The sequence below is a fragment of the Leishmania infantum genome, chromosome 30, assembly GCF_000002875.2.
Source record: "Leishmania infantum JPCM5 genome chromosome 30".
In the NCBI taxonomy this organism is placed as follows: domain Eukaryota; phylum Euglenozoa; class Kinetoplastea; order Trypanosomatida; family Trypanosomatidae; genus Leishmania; species Leishmania infantum.
Genome location: NC_009414.2, coordinates 258,851 through 274,408, shown reverse-complemented (window position 1 = coordinate 274,408; position 15,558 = coordinate 258,851). Strand labels below are relative to the sequence as shown.

Here is a 15,558-nt window from a genome sequence, read left to right as displayed (position 1 = left end):
GCCACGTTATGCTATCTCAGCCCATCATTCGCGTCCCATACCTCGCGTCATCAAGCCTAAAGACGCATACACGCACTCACACATGCCGATTGCGCATCACGGAAGCGTCACACCTCTTCCCCACTTCCTCTAGCCTGGACGAAGATATTTTCTTTCACATTATAATCAGCAGCACCAGGCCAATCACCTGGGTGCACCATGCCGCAACCGTCAGACCGTAGCCAGCGCTGACCTTGAACGACTCACGCAGCACAGAGCCGTGCGGCACGCCGTCCGCCTTGCCGCTCGACGTGTTGATCTTCACGGTCGACCCGCCGCAGTAGTTGCCGTACCACACCGCCGTCATGCACACCCATGGGATCAGCGCAAACATAACCTCAAGGACGGCAAGCAGGACCAGCAGCACCTTTGCCTTGATGCCCATGAAGTACAGCCCGCTCATCAGGCACGACAGGAACGACACAATAACGGCGAGAATGTAGAACGCCTCCGACACCTGGAACAGCTGCTTCGAGCGTGCGCATCCTATGCTCGTCGGGCGGTAGTCGTAGTTGTTGGCGTTGCAGTCATTCTTCAGGCCCCACACGGTCACGCACGACAACTTGCTTGCGCCGCCAGTGGCGCTAGCGTTGATGCCCCTGCCGCGGAACTGCGAGATCGGCGCAGACGTCACGAGGAACATGAACACGATGCACGAGCACAGCATACTCAGCGCCACATCCATGCGGCCGCGGAGAGCCTCGAACCCCATGATTGCGAGAGAGGGTGATGTAGGGGGGATGTACGGCGAAGAGCTAGCGAAGGGGGATGACGCGGAAAGCAGCGGACAGACCGTATAAGGAGAGAAGCAAGTGTGTGAAGCGAGAGGTGAGGGTTTGGTGAATCGCGGTTAACTTAGCTGCAGAGGTAGAGGGCGGAGGGGAGGCAGGGAGAAGAACGGCGAAAGGTCAAGTGCACGGGAAGGAGGGAGAGAGCGAGCTGAAGGACGTGCGCGTGGCACAGCGAAGAAGATATGGGAACAGAGGCCATTCCGGTACATGTTGAAGGACCCATGAAGAGAAACTCGCGCGTACCTTGAGTCGTGCTGAGTTTAGGCCCACGCGTGTAGGTGCATGTCTGTGTCGGATGGGTGACCGAGGGGGGGGGGGCTGCTGCTTTAGATATGGCAACTGTTGACAGCGAGGTGTCGCGGCGGCAGCATCGATTGAGCCGCCACGATCGAGTTTGCATGTCTACGGCAGCTTTAATGTTGTTGAATCGCCTTACGAAAGGTAGATACGAGCGTACGTCTGTGTGTGTGAAGGAAAGGGGGCAGCTAAGGCGGGAAAAGGGGGTTGAGAAAAGTACTTGACAGACATGCATACCTCCCCCTGGTGTGTGTGTCCTTGCAGCCCTCAACCAGGGGCACCGCAGGGTGCCACGCCGTCGTCGGACTCTTCAGTTGCCGCGGCTGCTCCTGTCTGTAAGGCGAAACAGCAGCTTGTACAAGGGCCACTGTATGGAAGGGCGTGCACATGGCCGATATCGAGGAGGGAAGTGCTACAGCTTCCCGACGGCGTGCAGGTCTTCCTTCAAAGCCGCAAAGGGGGCGGACGAAGCGGAGTGATGGCGGGGATGCGCCACCCGCTCAACCGTGCGCACGCTTGCTTCGGGAGGCTCGTCCGCAGATGCAGCGGGTGCTGGCGCCACTGGTGCTGATATGAGGCGCACCACAGTATTGATGGAGTCTCTATCGACGTCGCTCTCCATATCTTCGATCCCTTTGGCGGTAAAGCGTCGCTTCAGCCTTGGCCACGCCCGTCGTGCACGAAGGTCTTTGAAGCGTAGCGGCTCGCGCACGCCGTGGACAACCCCGGGTAACGTGCGCACGCGCAAGACAACGTCCGCGGGCTCACTGACGCAGAACGAAGTCCAGCCGAGACCGCACACGTACAGATCAGCCTTGGGGCGCCGCCGATGACGCCCGTAGCACTCGAAGAGGTAGCTCCTTGTCTCGGAGAGACGAGGCCGGCCGGCTGCGGTGCTGAGATCGTCCAGCGGAAGCAGCTGCTCATACGAGCCGGGAGGGTCCAGCGCCTTGCCCAGCTGCTCTCGCCAGAACGCATCGGATTGCACTGTATTCACAATAGCATTCCGCACCTTCTGAGATGTGTAGACAAGAAAGAGCAGCCCTCGCGGCGGGCCGCGCACAACATCGACAGCGGCGAGGCCGCCAAGGAACAGTGTATGTCCCGGCAGCAGGAGAAAGCACTGTGGGTTGCGAAACTTTCGAATAAGCGTGCGGCGCATCTGCAGCAGGGTGAGAAGAGAACGCTGGTGCCAGTGAGGGAGGAGCCCTGGTGTGTCGTAGATGTAGGTCTGTGTCCCGGCGACGTCGTCCGCTTTCCCAGGCGCGGTCGCGCCCTCCGAAAGTCGCTGACGCTCCTGCTTTGCGGTATGCGCTGTGGGTCCGAGAGAGAGGCGAACAGCGTTAACGGCAACTGTGGTGCCGGGTAGGGAAGATACCGTCATCAGCTTAGACGCCTTCTTGTCGTGGCGGCCCCGTATGTCGAGCATCTCTGCTTGATTCACGTTAGGGGGAGTGTACCAACGCCAAAAGACAGCATTCTTCCCCTGTGCGTCGGTCTTTGTGTAGTACACTTTTCGGCTCTCCGGGTGGGGGGGTTGCGGCACGTAAAGGGCGTGCGCCATGGCATTAATCACAGAAGACTTGCCCACGTTTGCCACGCCGACAAAGTAGGTGGGCAGAGGCTTGTGGGGGCGACGCAGGTTCAAATTGGCCGCGTCCTCGATGGCGCTGATCAAGTGCGTGATGCCCCAGCCCCGCTTTGCAGACAGAGGTACCACTTTTTTGATTTGATGCTGCGGTAGTCCAAATTGCACCGCAATGTCCATCACCCAACGGCGCACGTAGCTCTCGGACACCAAGCACGCTGCAACGCTGCGATCCTTGCTGGCGTAGTTGAAAGAGCGATTCCGGATGCAGTCCATCTTATTCACTGCGATAATGACTGAATTATTCATGCTGATCAGGCCGGGCAAATCGTACACCATCGAGCCCGGAAAGTCCGTGATATCCACGACCAAGACGACCACGCACTTCTTTTCCTTGAGGGCGCGGAGCTGGTCCGTGAAGTCCGGGGCAGACCAAACCTTGCGACGCCCCTCCACGCCCAGGTTTTCCAAGGCGTGGCAACGGTGGCAGGTGAAGGGGCGCGGCGTGTCACGGTAAAAGGCATCAAACTCCTCCTGCGTCATGAAGTCCAGCCACTCCTCTCCGACATGACGGCCGTGCTTCGCCCAGTGCGCCTGCAGCTCTGCCATGCGAGCCGCGTATTCATGGCGGAGCTGCGCCTTCTCGTTCCGCTGAGCCACGTACTTTTCGATCTCGCCCGGCCGAACGTAGCCGAAGGCGTCCTCACTAAGGTTCTGCAAAAGCGCCCCACACCCTGGGCAGCAGTCGCGGCCAGGCACTGGAACGTGAAACGACGAAGGAGCCTCCATGACGATGGATGTCTTGTTCTCCAGCACGTGCGCCATCTCCGCAGCAGCGTCCTGGTCCAGGACATGCATCCCCTCCCATCCCAGCATCTTGCGCTCCATCTTCTCGCCGGCAATCTCCAGCTGATGCTCGATGGCAAACCGATCCTTTTCGTATGCGTCGAGGAGAACGCCGTACTTCATCTTGTCCGTCAAATTTTCCGCCTTTTTGCGTAACGCGCTCGGCCTTGCGCCTCGCGGCTCGGACGCACCCGTCTGCTCCTGCGAGAGCGAGTCCTTCTCCGCCTCGAGGTCAACCAGCTCCTCCGACCATCCCATGATCTTGTGGAAGAGCCTGTTGATGTGTCGGGGCAGCAGGATGGAGTCGGCCACCGCTTTCCTGGAGCGGCGCTTTAGGCCCTGCAGTTGAAGTGGCACAGGCTCTGACGACGGGTACGTGTCCACCTCCTCCACGTTCAGCTGAAGCGATTTCCCAAATGGAACGGTGGCTATCGGCGTTCCAGCCTGCAGCCGAGAGACCCCAGCCGAAGAAGGCGAAGACGATGGCAGCGCTGCACGAGGGACACCGGCGTCCTCACCATAAGGAGCCGCGAGCAACGCCACTGATGCAGCAGCACCAGCAAGCGCTGTGGAGGCGTCATCGTGAACGCCACCTGTGGTCGTGGGCCCGTCAAGCGAGCGAAGCAGCGGAGCACCGAAGCAATGGTTTGCCCGAGCAGCTGCGGCTGGCCCGCCGCCCCAGGAAGGCTGCTGCTGGGCATCGGCAAGGGCCGCCTTCGCAGCCGACGGTGGCATGTGGGGGCTGCGCATGCCGAGAGGGCCAGAGGTGGTAAGACTTCCCATGATCGTGCTCCCATCCTCATCGACCACATCGACGTTGGATGTTACCTCGATGCTACCACCCGTGGCTGCAGCTCTGTCGCGCCATGGTTTACTAGCACCGGGGCTGCGAACCTTCCGAAAAAAGTCGTTCTTGCTGTACCCCAGCGGCGGCACCTTGCGTTTCCGCAAAACTGGCGCACGGCGCCACATGAACGCAGCTTTGATACTAGTCCTTTAGTGCGTCAGCCTATTTCTGCTTGTGTGCGCAAAGGACGGGCAGAGTTTGAGAGAGCGACGTGCCCCCAACCACCACAAAAAACAAACGGTGCAGCACCGCTCTTATGTGCAAGCAGATGCTGTCCACGTGGCAGACAGAGCACGCACGCACAAAAAAAAAAATGAGAAGGTGAGATGAGGGAAGACACAACAGATAGACGGCACAAATGTTTGAAACGGAGGTCTGGGGCGTCTCTAATGAGGCAGGTCGCGTAACGTGACGTACGCGTGCCGTGAAACTGCGCTTACATGCACACCAGAGCCATCACTCCGAAGCGCTCCGACTTCTCAAAGATTAAGGAGCATGTGCTGCCTCACACCTGGCACAGGTACGCCGCGACTCTTCTGCTTTCTTCTCTCATCACTACCTCACCTCACCATACACACTCGATGGCGGCCAGTAGCGCCAACGCCTGGGAGAGGAGAGAGAAACGGAGAACGGCTGCTCGAGTGCGCGACTGCCCAGCTACGCTATGCTGCCGCTTGTGTGTTTGGGTCTTAATACCACTCAGGCAAATGCACGCATACATTTACGCTTCTGATGTTGACGGCGCGTGTGTTTGCTCCAGCACTCATCTCCAGCCTCAACAACGTCCACACACGCGCACAAAAACGCGCGAAAAAAAAAAGACACAGACGCGCGCAACCATCGTCTCGGCTGATGCGCCACCGCAGCTTCACGTGCAGGAAAGGGCCGCGAGCACCTCGACCCTTTTCCCTGGCTCAAACCGTGACTGCGTCTCCGTGTGTGTGCGGGTGAGGGTGTATAGGAGTGTGCGCTCTAGTGCGTGTACGCATGCGCACCACTTAGCCCTAAATTGAGTGTCGGCTTCATGATTCACTCAAGCGCTCTGCTGGCTGCGAGACTGCGCTGCCTGCACCACCATCAGCGCTGCACGGAACTCCTCCACAGCGCGTCGCAGCTCGCCCTCCTCCTTGATGACCAGCTCCGAGGTACGCTGCTTCTCGGTCGACAGGCGATTTTCCTCGGCCTCGCAGCGCTCAATCTCTTCGTTGTTCAAGTCGATCAGCTTGTTGACGGGGGCGCGCATAAAGGCGCGGCCAAGGCCCTGGTACACCACGTGATCCGGCTTGAGCTTCGTGAGCTCCCCTACAGTGATCTGGCAGCGGCGCTCCGTGCGCTTCAAGGTGACCTGACGTGTCGCCATCGTCTTGATCGTGTCACGCAGAGACGCCAGGCGCTGCTGATGCTCTGCCACCGTTTTCTCCTTCTCCATCAGCTCCGCCTGAGCTGCCACGGAAACGCTGCTGCTGTTCGACATGGCTGAATTCTCCTTGCGATGAAAAGAGCAGGAGGGGAAACGTGCAAAAATGTTTGTGTATGCGTGTGTGTGTAGGGATATGCATGTACTTAGATGTAAGTAATGGCCAACGTACGTACAGCAGATGAAGTGCAGGCACCACAAGCTGTGGCGCGCCAGCTCGACTCAGCAGCATACACAGAGCAAGCGCAGCATTGAGGGTGCGTATGGGCGGAAAATAGACGGACAAAAACGGGCAGGGAAGAGTGTAGGCGTGCGGTGGAGAAACGCAGAAGCAGGTCACAGCAGGCATCGGGCACACACATATATATGCTGATGTCGGCGTCGTACGAAAGAGTCACCTCATGTGCGTTTCGGTCGCCCCGCGCAAGCTAGAAGAAACCGGCAGGAGGAGGAGCGAAGAAAAGGACAGCCCTCGTTAAAGGGCGAAAAGATGCCGCGTACATCAGCTTCAGCGCACACACACACACGGCCCACGCATTTACACGCGCAGCTTGTCTCTTTGGATAAGGAGGCAAAAACAGCACAGCCCCTCAGCTTCTCACCCACCCGACTCCTATCATTCATGGCTGTGTACTGCGGCTGTATCTCTTCCGTGCGTAGCGCGGGCCTGTATGTCTTGCCGCGTGCTGCAGAGCGGGTGAAGGGAGAGGGAAGGAAGGGGCGGCATCGCTAGGGCGGCGAAAGGGTGCAGATATGGAGGGGAAAAAACAGACACGCGGAAAACAGTGGAGCAGCGGGCATCAGGGATGAGTATGAGGGCCACGGGAAGAGAGGCGAGATAGAGGAGAGCCCATGACTCAGGCGACCAAAAGGAGAGAATATTTTTTTGTTCGGAGAGGCCGCAGCCGAAATGAGGGGTGGAAAAGGGCACACGGCGGACGAGAGAAACGTGAATCTGGAGCCAGTGAGGGGAGGGGGGAGGGGCGTCCACCGCTCATACCGGAATTTGGGGATCTCGTTTCACGCGGGTGCCCGCGGAGATCCCACAGACATTTGGGGTACTGTATTTATGGAGAGAGAGTTTTGCTTTTTTTCGCTGAGGAAGCGAACTCGGGAATCGGCGGTTTGGAGGCCCGCCTCCACAGCGAGGCGGGAGGGGGGAGGGGGCCGGGTGTCATGGGAGGGACGAACAGAGAGAGAAAGGCAGAAACGAAAAACGGAGCGACCATTGCGGCCTTGAGCCCGGAAACGAGGAAAAACGCAAACGTAGAGTAACGTCATCACCTTCATCGAAATTCATCAACCCGTTAGGTGTACAGTGTACTTCCTTTTGTTGCTTTGCTTTCCCATCTGGCACCCGTCACCCGGATGACAGGGGGGGGCGGGGTGATGCCGCAGCGCGTGGCATCTCAGGACCCAGTGCCCCCACTCTGTCTGGGGAGGCCACGCAGCCCCTCCTTCGTCTCTCCCCCTGCCCAATGCCGAGCCGCCTGTGGTGGTGGCGCGGTGAAGCACCTGCCACGTGGGGAGGTCAGGGCGATGTACCGCCCCACTGACGCCGGCGGTCGGGCCCTGGATGGCGCTGCGGCGGAGCGACCTGCGGCAGTGCACAGGCTTGCGCCACGCATATGGTAGGCGAAGCGTCAGCGTGGCTCGAGCGTGTAATCCCACCCCCGGCCCTCGCACTGCGTACGGGGGTGTGGGGAGCCACCCACCCACCCCTGAGGAGAGAATGCACCCGGTGGCGCCCGGCATAGTGGGGGAGCGGCTGTGAGGCGACCTGCGGGGCGCGGGTGGGTGTGCGGTGCTCGAGGCAGGGGGGTGGTGCTCCGACGGCTGAGCCGGGCGCATTGCTGCACTGGCGTGTCTCTCGCTCTGCATCGCACGACGCGGATGGGGGCCTGTGGCAGGGCCTGGGGGGGTTATCGAGAGGCGCTCAGTGAAATGCACTGTGGCAGAGAATGGACTCACGTAAGACGAATAAGAACACAGATAGTCGTCATGACTTCAAGATAATCCAACGCCCAGGCTAACAGGAGAAAGAAAAACGTATCGCAGCAACACTTGGAGAAAACGAGGGAATAGCCAAACACCGGTGAAACCACGCTTAGCACGTGGATGCGTATGAGCGGGTGTTTCTGTGGAGTAGGGAGAGCAGGGGAGGTGCATGGCGCTTTCCTTTTTTTTTTGCTTTGTGAGCGCGTGTTGAGTCTAGTCAAAGTAAAATAGCGGGTGTGAAGGAAAGTAAGCAGAGAAGACTCCTTGCACCCTCAGTGCAGCTCTCCCATCACTACCTTCGAAAATGAATCATCCTCCTCCTCAGCTGTCCAACGCCACTTTTTTTTGTTTTTGCCCCTGTCGCTCTCCGGCGGTGCACTCCGCGTGTGCATCTCCTTTGTTCCCGTTGCGGGCATGTGCGCATCGCGCACTAACGAAGTGACATGTGGAGCCCCACAGGCACAGGCAGAGATGAAACAGCAGGGGGGTCAAACGAAGTCAGATAGCGTACCAGAAAGCAAAAGGAAGAAGAGAAATCAAAGCCCGCACAGCTCAAAGGCGATGCCCGACGGAGCGCGTCAGGATGTAAAGAAGACAGTACAAAAGTGAATGGGAGAGAGAGAAGGCTATAAAAGGAAAAAGACCGAGCAGAGAGAGAGCGCGGGACGCGGAGAGACTCGAAGAGCCAAACACACACACACACACATACAGCTGTGCATAGGCCCGCAAGCGTCGAGGCAGTCACCTGAATCCGCCCCTTCTGTGTCCTCGTCGAATGTGCGCGTAGAAGACGAGAGAGAATGCGTGAGGAGGGGCGCATACGTGGCTTGGCAGAGAGGACGTGAAGAGCAGGCAGGCAACGCAAGAGCGAAAGAAAAAGAAAAGCACCACAGAGGGAGAGTAAGTGGGCGGCGACCACGAAAAACAGCAAAAGAGTGGAGACACAAAGAGAAAAACAACGCAGGGTAAACCTGTACGCCTGTAGCATGTCTCTGCGTGTGTGTGTGTGTGTGTGTGTGTCGGAGAGAGCCCCCTGGGAGGAGGAGAAGGGGGGCAAGAGAGAGGGCAAGTGGGACAGAAAAAGAGAAAAAGAGGGCCCCTATGTAGACACTCGCGCACACACAGACAGTCACGCACATCCCTTTCCGTCCAATGCAATGCTCAAGAGCATCGGCGGAAAAAAAAGGGAACAGGTGTGAAGAGTTGCAAACGTGACGTCAGAAAGACAAAAAAAAAGATGATCTAGTGCCGTCAGGAGAAAGCATGGAGAGAGGATTATTCTAGATGTCTCGGATACGCACATCCCCATAAGTGCAGCTTCGCGCGGCAGCATGTCTTATGCCCCTTCCATCGCTACCGCTGAGCATCGCCTTCACGGAAGCCGAGCTCGATGACGGCGACAGTCGCCTGAGGCTTAGGGCCGCTCTCCTTGGCGCAGGCATTCGGTGAGTTCACCGTGTTCTGAAGAGAGGGCGCGGCCAACGCTTTTGTCGAGGAAAGATCGCCTTCTCGAGGAGAGTGTGTTGATGAAGCCGCGCCGCTGCTCCGGCGCTTGCGAAAGCCTGTCGCCCCCCTCGACAAGGCTGGGATGCTTTTCATGGGTGGCAATTGTGGCGAGCTGAGCCGACGGCTTGAGTAGCCCAAGGAGCTGCTGCGAGTGCGGTGGCGCAGCGCTGGCACCGCTGGCGGTGCCGATTGCCTCCGAGAAGAATGAGCCTTTGAAGAACACGACGGTGCGGTGGCACCACAGGCGGTGCGGCTAATGCCAATGACGCTCGCGAGCGCGCCTTCTCGCACGCCGTCCGTTCCCGACGTTGGCGAAGACGAAAGAGGTGCGGCCCCGAGGTCCGCGTGGTGGCGCTGTGCGCTTTTACCTCGCCCGCCACCGCCACCGCTGCGGCCGAGCAGGCACACGTACGATAGGGTCAAGTCCGTTGCCTCTGCCGTCTTGGTAGCGAGGCGCGGGTCGTCCAGCACCTCCTCGGTGAGGGGATCGAACAGTTGAGCGAAGGGGTCATACACGGCACCGTCGGCGGCACCGTGAGCCCGCACCGACCCCACAACGCACTTGGCGAGCGCCTTGAGGGACTGCAGAGCCTGCAAGGTGCCTTGACGCGCAGTGGAGCGCTGCTTGGCGATCTCCTCTTTTTCCTTCTGTGCCGCGGCCTCCGCCTCGAGCGAGTGTAGTTTGAGGTGATCCAGCTGCTCCTTAAGCTGGGAAGCCCTGTACTTTTCCATCGTGGTCAGTTCGTGCGCGCTGCAGCCCACGTCCCGGCGCTGCGGAGCGCCACCGGCAAGCTCGCGCAGCGCCGTAGCCGCACCGCCAGCGCGCTCAAGCTCCGGTATCTGCGTGGCTGCCATGTTCGCCTGTTCGATCACAGCGTACAGCAGGTCGCGGTGCGCGCGTTGCATTTTCTCGATCTCGCGCTCGTAGAGAGAGCGCCACGGTGCCCGTGCAGGGGCGGATCCGAGGAGATGCAGCACCTGAGTAAACGTGCTGTATAGCGCGCGCAGCCCGGCGTCCTGCGCTGTCTTGAGGCGCGAGCTCAGCCTCAGCACATGCTCGCGCAGCTGGGTAAGCGGCTCCGCGTACGCGGAGTGATACATGAGAAATTTAATGTACGCGTCTTTCGGGGTGGCCGTCGTGAAGGGTAGCTGGAAAGGAAATTCCAGCGCTGAGTGCATGAGTGCGCTGTTCGCAAGCGTCGCAGCTTCAGTGGCATTTATCGCGTCGGCCTGCCGCAATTCATCAATCCCTTGAGGCGGAAATTTGAACAGGCTGGAGGCGCCACTGCCGCAGCCCTGCCATTCCCTCTTCACGACTGGCTCCGTCGACGTTGCGCCCACGGTGGACACGCCCTCAACGACGCAGGGCCACCTCGCCGCAATCTGCAAGGGATCTTGCTGCTCCATCATCATCATCTCCACCTGCTCGCGGGCCGCCTGATGCATTGCACTTGCTTGGTGATAGCGTCGCTTGTACGCGATGCTGTTCATTTTGTCCCGAAAGGCCTCCTCAAAGCGCCGGTCCGGTGCCAGCGTCAGCACAAGGTCCGCCGCAGCGCCGTCGGCAGGATGACGCGGACTCAGGGACCTCAAGACGTTGTCTGGCAGGGCTCGGAGAACACGGCGAAGGCGCATGACCTCCTGCGTTTGAGCATCCACCTCGTTCTGCAGCCGCCTACGGTGTTGGCGCTCCTCTGCAATCTGGCGCTCTAGCGTCAGCGAGCGCTGATGCGATTCGGTAGAGTAGCGGTGCATCGACTGGATCTCTGCACGTCGAAGCTCATGCTCTTTCTGGAGGTAGATGCACTGACTGCGCAAACGGCGGCGCTCACAGTCGACCGTGCGGAGGAGGTTGCGGCAGTTCTCCAGCTGGGTGCGCAGGTCGGACTCGACAGCGGCAGGGCTTGCAGCGCTGGAAGTATTCTCACCGAGCTCGCCATGAGAAATGCGGATTCCATTGGCCTGGAAAAGCGACGCCGCCTTCAAAAACGCGGCGTCGGTGCTGTTCACGTCGCTAGAGGCCTTCTGGAGCGCGTGGGTAGACGTTGCAATGATCGCGTCGACCATGCTGCACAGCTGTCCCTCCGCATTGCTGTTCTCATCCACGACAACACTGCCAAGACAATCCCGGTATGGGCTCGGACGGGCGCTCACCGCAGACATTGGAAATAAGCACGATCCGTTAGCAACAGTGTGTGTGGATGTGTGTGTGTGTGTGTGTGTGTTGTGGGGGAGGGGGAGAAAATCCAAGCAGAAGCTCTGCAAGTGTTCGGAGAGTTGTGTCCACTTCTGGTGGCGCTCTTCACGGCAAGGCGCAGCGGCCACAGTAGTGGTCGTACAAGTTCACGTATTTCATAGGGTGCTAATAGTTTTAGTTCCACCTACCGTGCCCGTCTACAGTGACAGTACAAGGCAGCAATGAAAGTTCTGTGTCCATGCGCAAAGAGAAAAGGAAGAAGATATCGCGTGCAGCACCGGCGTGAAGAGAAAAAGATGGTGGAAGCAAGATAGAACCGCTTACATGTGCTGTCGAATTTGGAGACTCTGCCGGCGTTGCGCCGTCCCTGCACCGATTTCGTTGTTGCGCGACTGCTGCGGTGCCTCTATTCAGCGAGAGCGGAAAAGGGGCGCTTCCTAGGCTCTCGGTTTGCTTGCGGACTTTGCGGGCAGCGGCGTCGCTCCGCACGACGCCACAAGCACAAAACTACGCCAGCCGCGGGCTCTCCCCCTCCCCCATTGAGAGCGCAGGAAGCAAACGCAAGACACATCAACGGCACGTCCTCACTCATGCGCGTGTGTGAGAAAGCGCCAAGGTGCGCATGCGCATTCAAGTCGCTCCTGCAGCCTTGTCGTCCCCGACAACTTCGTATAGGAGAAGGAAAAGCTAAGCTGTGACGGTGCTCTTCGCTTGCCGTTTTCTTCTGTGGGTGTGGGTGTGGGTGTGTTTCTTATACGTGATCAGCCGTTCATGTCAGGCCTCATCTTATCTCGCTCCGCGACGCCGCGCCCTCCCCTCCCCTGTTTCATGAAAAGGCGACATTCACGAGCCCTTCAAAGAAAGGGGGAAGGGGGGTGGCTGATCGACGTGAGCGGAGCAGAGGAAAAAGAGTAAACGAATGCACCTGCTGCCCTCTCCTACTTGAGCGCGTACATCTTCACAGGGAACAAGTCTGTTGGCCACTCCTCCTGGAACGCCTCTTTCACCACTCGGACCCCGCTTTCATTGAAGAGTCGTTTGTAGTGTATGTCGGACCGCGTCAGGCTACTGTCCTCCTTATCCACAAGGAAGCGGTCACCAGTGGAGCAGTTCTCCTTGAAAAAGATGTACCCGTTCGGTGTCAAAGCCTGTTGGCAGTGCTTGAAGAACTTCACGAAGTCGTCGTCGGTGAGGTAGATCGCGGTCCACTGGATCACAATCAGGTCGTATGTGTTGGGCGGAAGCGTTGTCGTTTCCATGGACGCTAAAATGAACTTGCCAACGGGCAAGCCGGCCAGCTCCCTTTTGGCCTCCTCCAGCATGTGCTCCACCGGCTCCAGCAAGTCCGTCGCGGCGTACAGTTTCGTCAGCAAGTTCTTCGCAATCCTCCCAATGCCGGCGCCGCAGTCCAACGCGCGGCTTGTTCCGTGGCCTGGCAGGCTTTCAATGAAGCTGCGAGACCCTTCGATGTCCACGTCATGGATATGATCCATGCCGCCCAGCACGCCGCTCACCGTCGCAGGCACGGTGCGCCAGTACTCGAGCGCCTTGCCGTACCAACCCTTCTCGGGATCATACAGGTCGCCCGTCAGCTCCGCTTTCCACATTTCATCCGTGGAGCGGTACGTCTTACCGTTTGTGTCGCGGCCGCTGATCGGCAGGTTGCGCGACGACGCCTCCTTGCTCGGCATTCGAGCTATAAGAGTCGTAGAGAGGAGAGCACCGCAGGCGTCACGTGCGGGGAAAGAGCAGAGCAGCCGCGACGACGCGTCAAGTGCGGCCGGCGTGCGACACCGACAGCGGAAAAGGGGCGTTGTGCCGAGTCGTACGAGGAAGGCGAAGATAGTGTCGAGGAGCGCAGAAACGACACAAACACGTCTCCTTTTGCTCTGTGTACCCTGTTGTCCAATACCAAGAGGCTCTTGTGTAAGGAACCTGCAGTGCGTGCGCGACGGTGCGATATGAATGTGTGTGCTAAATCAACGCAGATGTTTCACGCCGGCACGTCCTCCCTTTCTTCTTCACTTATCACGTGCACCAGACGGTGGAGAGTTTGAAAGGGGGAGATGCACAAAGGCGTGATGGGCATACGGCAGGCAGGAAAGCTATTAAAACCAGTGAAGAAGGGCGCCAAAGAAGAAACGGAGGACGGGGGCGAAGCGAATAGTGCGGAATCGGGGAGAAGGTGCAGATAAGATTGACGCATCGCTGAAAAGTATCACCAAAGAGGGGTACGAGCGGGCAGAAATGTAAGGGCAGCTGAACATGACAGCGGGCTGGCTTGAGCCCCTCTATCAACGTGTGTATGTGTGTGTGCGTGTGCAATTTCGTCTACGTCAGTCAATCTGTGGGTGGCTGAGAGAAGGATAGAGCAACGGTCGCAAAACGCAAGAAATAGCAGGAGGGGAAGACGGATTGACTCTGCTTGGACAACATTCAGTAAAGCGCACGAGCAAAGTGTGACCTTCCCCATGCCTTCCCCTCAGTCGCCTCAGCAGCTTCCCCTTCCCCACTTTCTCTCTTGCTGCAAGAGTACCGAAACTGCAGCTTGGCGCGTTGTGCGCTGAGGTTCCAACAGGCTCATGAGTGCCCACAGAAAAAAAAAAATAGCTTCAAGCACCGGCCCTTGCGAAGGTTAGAGTCGGTGTCTCATTTTCCTTCTCTGTGCTGCATGCGAAGCACAAAGCAGATGTAGAGACGAAAGCAGAAGAAGGGGAGAGGAAAGTGTGAGGGAGCCGCGCTGAGTGACAACTGCTGAGACGGAGCTTCCTCCTGCAGGCCCTCGACCACCGGACCTGCTCCCTCCTACAACCCACCTCCTCAGCTGGGAAAACACCTTCTCATCTAAGGGCACGAAAAGTGAAACAACTAGTAAACTTCCACGCCGGGAAACACGCGCAAAGGCCCACGCACCTCACTGCGCGAACCTTCTAGCGCAGCTCTCTTCTAGGCAACATAATGAGTTCCTAGGCTGCGCTCCTGTACAACATAAGGGGGCTCCAACTGATCGACGGAGTGGGTGGGAAGAACTAGTGGTCCCCTGTACCAGCTAGCCGAAGACGCGCGGTCAGCGGCCCACCCACCAGCGCCCCTCGGGATGTTGTTTTCGCGGCTGGCGGTGTAACCTCGCCACTGCGAGGCCGGTGTGATCACGGCATCCACGTCCTCAAACCCAGAGGCACTGAAACTTGCCGTCAACGCACCGTGCGGGCGAGGCAGCGCGCTGTCGGCAACGCTGAAAGCCTTGGCTACACCTACCATAGCAGGGTCTGCAGCAGTATACACATAGCGGCGAGCAGCGGAGCCGCCAATGGCGGCTTCCAAGTTCGCTATGTTGCCGCCCCACAGTGCGCTGTGCTGCACACCCACGAAGTAAGAGTTACGCTCGTGAAAAAGATACACGACGAGCCAAACCACCCCGAGCAGCACGAAGATGCAGCCTGGTACAATGGCGAACACTAGCGCGGCGACCTCGCTGCCGTACGCCGCGCACAGCCACGGGATCGTCGCGCCAGTAAAGAGGATCGATGGAGCAAAAGAGAACCAGAGCACGGAGAACACGGCAACGGATTTGGATGGGTGCATGTAGAAGTGCTTCTCGCGGGTGTCGAGAAGGAAGAAGAGCATGCCGCAGCAGAGCACAGCACCGTAAGCGGCGGAGCTGACAATGGCGATGTTTCGGTTGTGAGAATTCATTGTCGCGGATGTGACGCATGTGCCTTGAGAGGCAATGCAAACAAAGCTGCTTGGCAACGCGCACGCAGTCCTGTGCGGCGATCCCTTGAGATGCTGCTGCGCGTGCTGTTAGAGACACCCAAGTGGAATAGTAGGTAAATCAAGAGAGGTGGTATGTAGAGAGAGAGAACGCAAGTTGACCGAGACGCCGGCGCAACGCAATGTTACTGGGCATACGCATGAGAGAGGCCACACGGGTAAAGAGAGGGGGACTGCAATGAGACGCCCATGCTTTCACCTTGTTTTGCGTGGAGTTTTTGTCGATTTGCGGACGAAATAAAAAGATGCGACGTGGCG

The 15,558-nt window shown here is 58.6% G+C and overlaps 6 protein-coding genes across 6 annotated transcripts; all 6 read right to left on the bottom strand.

Annotated features, from left to right (window-relative positions):
- Nucleotides 1–154: 154 nt before the first annotated feature.
- On the bottom strand, nucleotides 155–751 carry LINJ_30_0920 (putative surface protein amastin; the record flags this gene model as incomplete). The annotated part of the gene is made up of 1 exon (XM_001466900.1): nucleotides 155–751. One exon carries the CDS (start codon nucleotides 749–751, stop codon nucleotides 155–157), a length of 597 nt encoding a protein of 198 aa, XP_001466937.1.
- A 788-nt stretch (nucleotides 752–1,539) lies between these two features.
- Nucleotides 1,540–4,296, bottom strand: LINJ_30_0910 (conserved hypothetical protein; the record flags this gene model as incomplete). The annotated part of the gene is made up of 1 exon (XM_001466899.1): nucleotides 1,540–4,296. One exon carries the CDS (start codon nucleotides 4,294–4,296, stop codon nucleotides 1,540–1,542), a length of 2,757 nt encoding a protein of 918 aa, XP_001466936.1.
- A 1,145-nt stretch (nucleotides 4,297–5,441) lies between these two features.
- LINJ_30_0900 (conserved hypothetical protein) lies at nucleotides 5,442–5,882 on the bottom strand (the record flags this gene model as incomplete). Its single annotated transcript, XM_001466898.1, has 1 exon — nucleotides 5,442–5,882. The coding sequence occupies one exon, from the start codon at nucleotides 5,880–5,882 to the stop codon at nucleotides 5,442–5,444; it is 441 nt and encodes a 146-aa protein (XP_001466935.1).
- A 3,294-nt stretch (nucleotides 5,883–9,176) lies between these two features.
- Nucleotides 9,177–11,492, bottom strand: LINJ_30_0890 (conserved hypothetical protein; the record flags this gene model as incomplete). Its single annotated transcript, XM_001466897.1, has 1 exon — nucleotides 9,177–11,492. The coding sequence occupies one exon, from the start codon at nucleotides 11,490–11,492 to the stop codon at nucleotides 9,177–9,179; it is 2,316 nt and encodes a 771-aa protein (XP_001466934.1).
- Nucleotides 11,493–12,464: 972 nt separating this feature from the next.
- On the bottom strand, nucleotides 12,465–13,217 carry LINJ_30_0880 (conserved hypothetical protein; the record flags this gene model as incomplete). The annotated part of the gene is made up of 1 exon (XM_001466896.1): nucleotides 12,465–13,217. One exon carries the CDS (start codon nucleotides 13,215–13,217, stop codon nucleotides 12,465–12,467), a length of 753 nt encoding a protein of 250 aa, XP_001466933.1.
- Nucleotides 13,218–14,472: 1,255 nt separating this feature from the next.
- LINJ_30_0870 (conserved hypothetical protein) lies at nucleotides 14,473–15,222 on the bottom strand (the record flags this gene model as incomplete). Its single annotated transcript, XM_001466895.1, has 1 exon — nucleotides 14,473–15,222. The coding sequence occupies one exon, from the start codon at nucleotides 15,220–15,222 to the stop codon at nucleotides 14,473–14,475; it is 750 nt and encodes a 249-aa protein (XP_001466932.1).
- Between the last annotated feature and the right edge of the window lie 336 nt (nucleotides 15,223–15,558).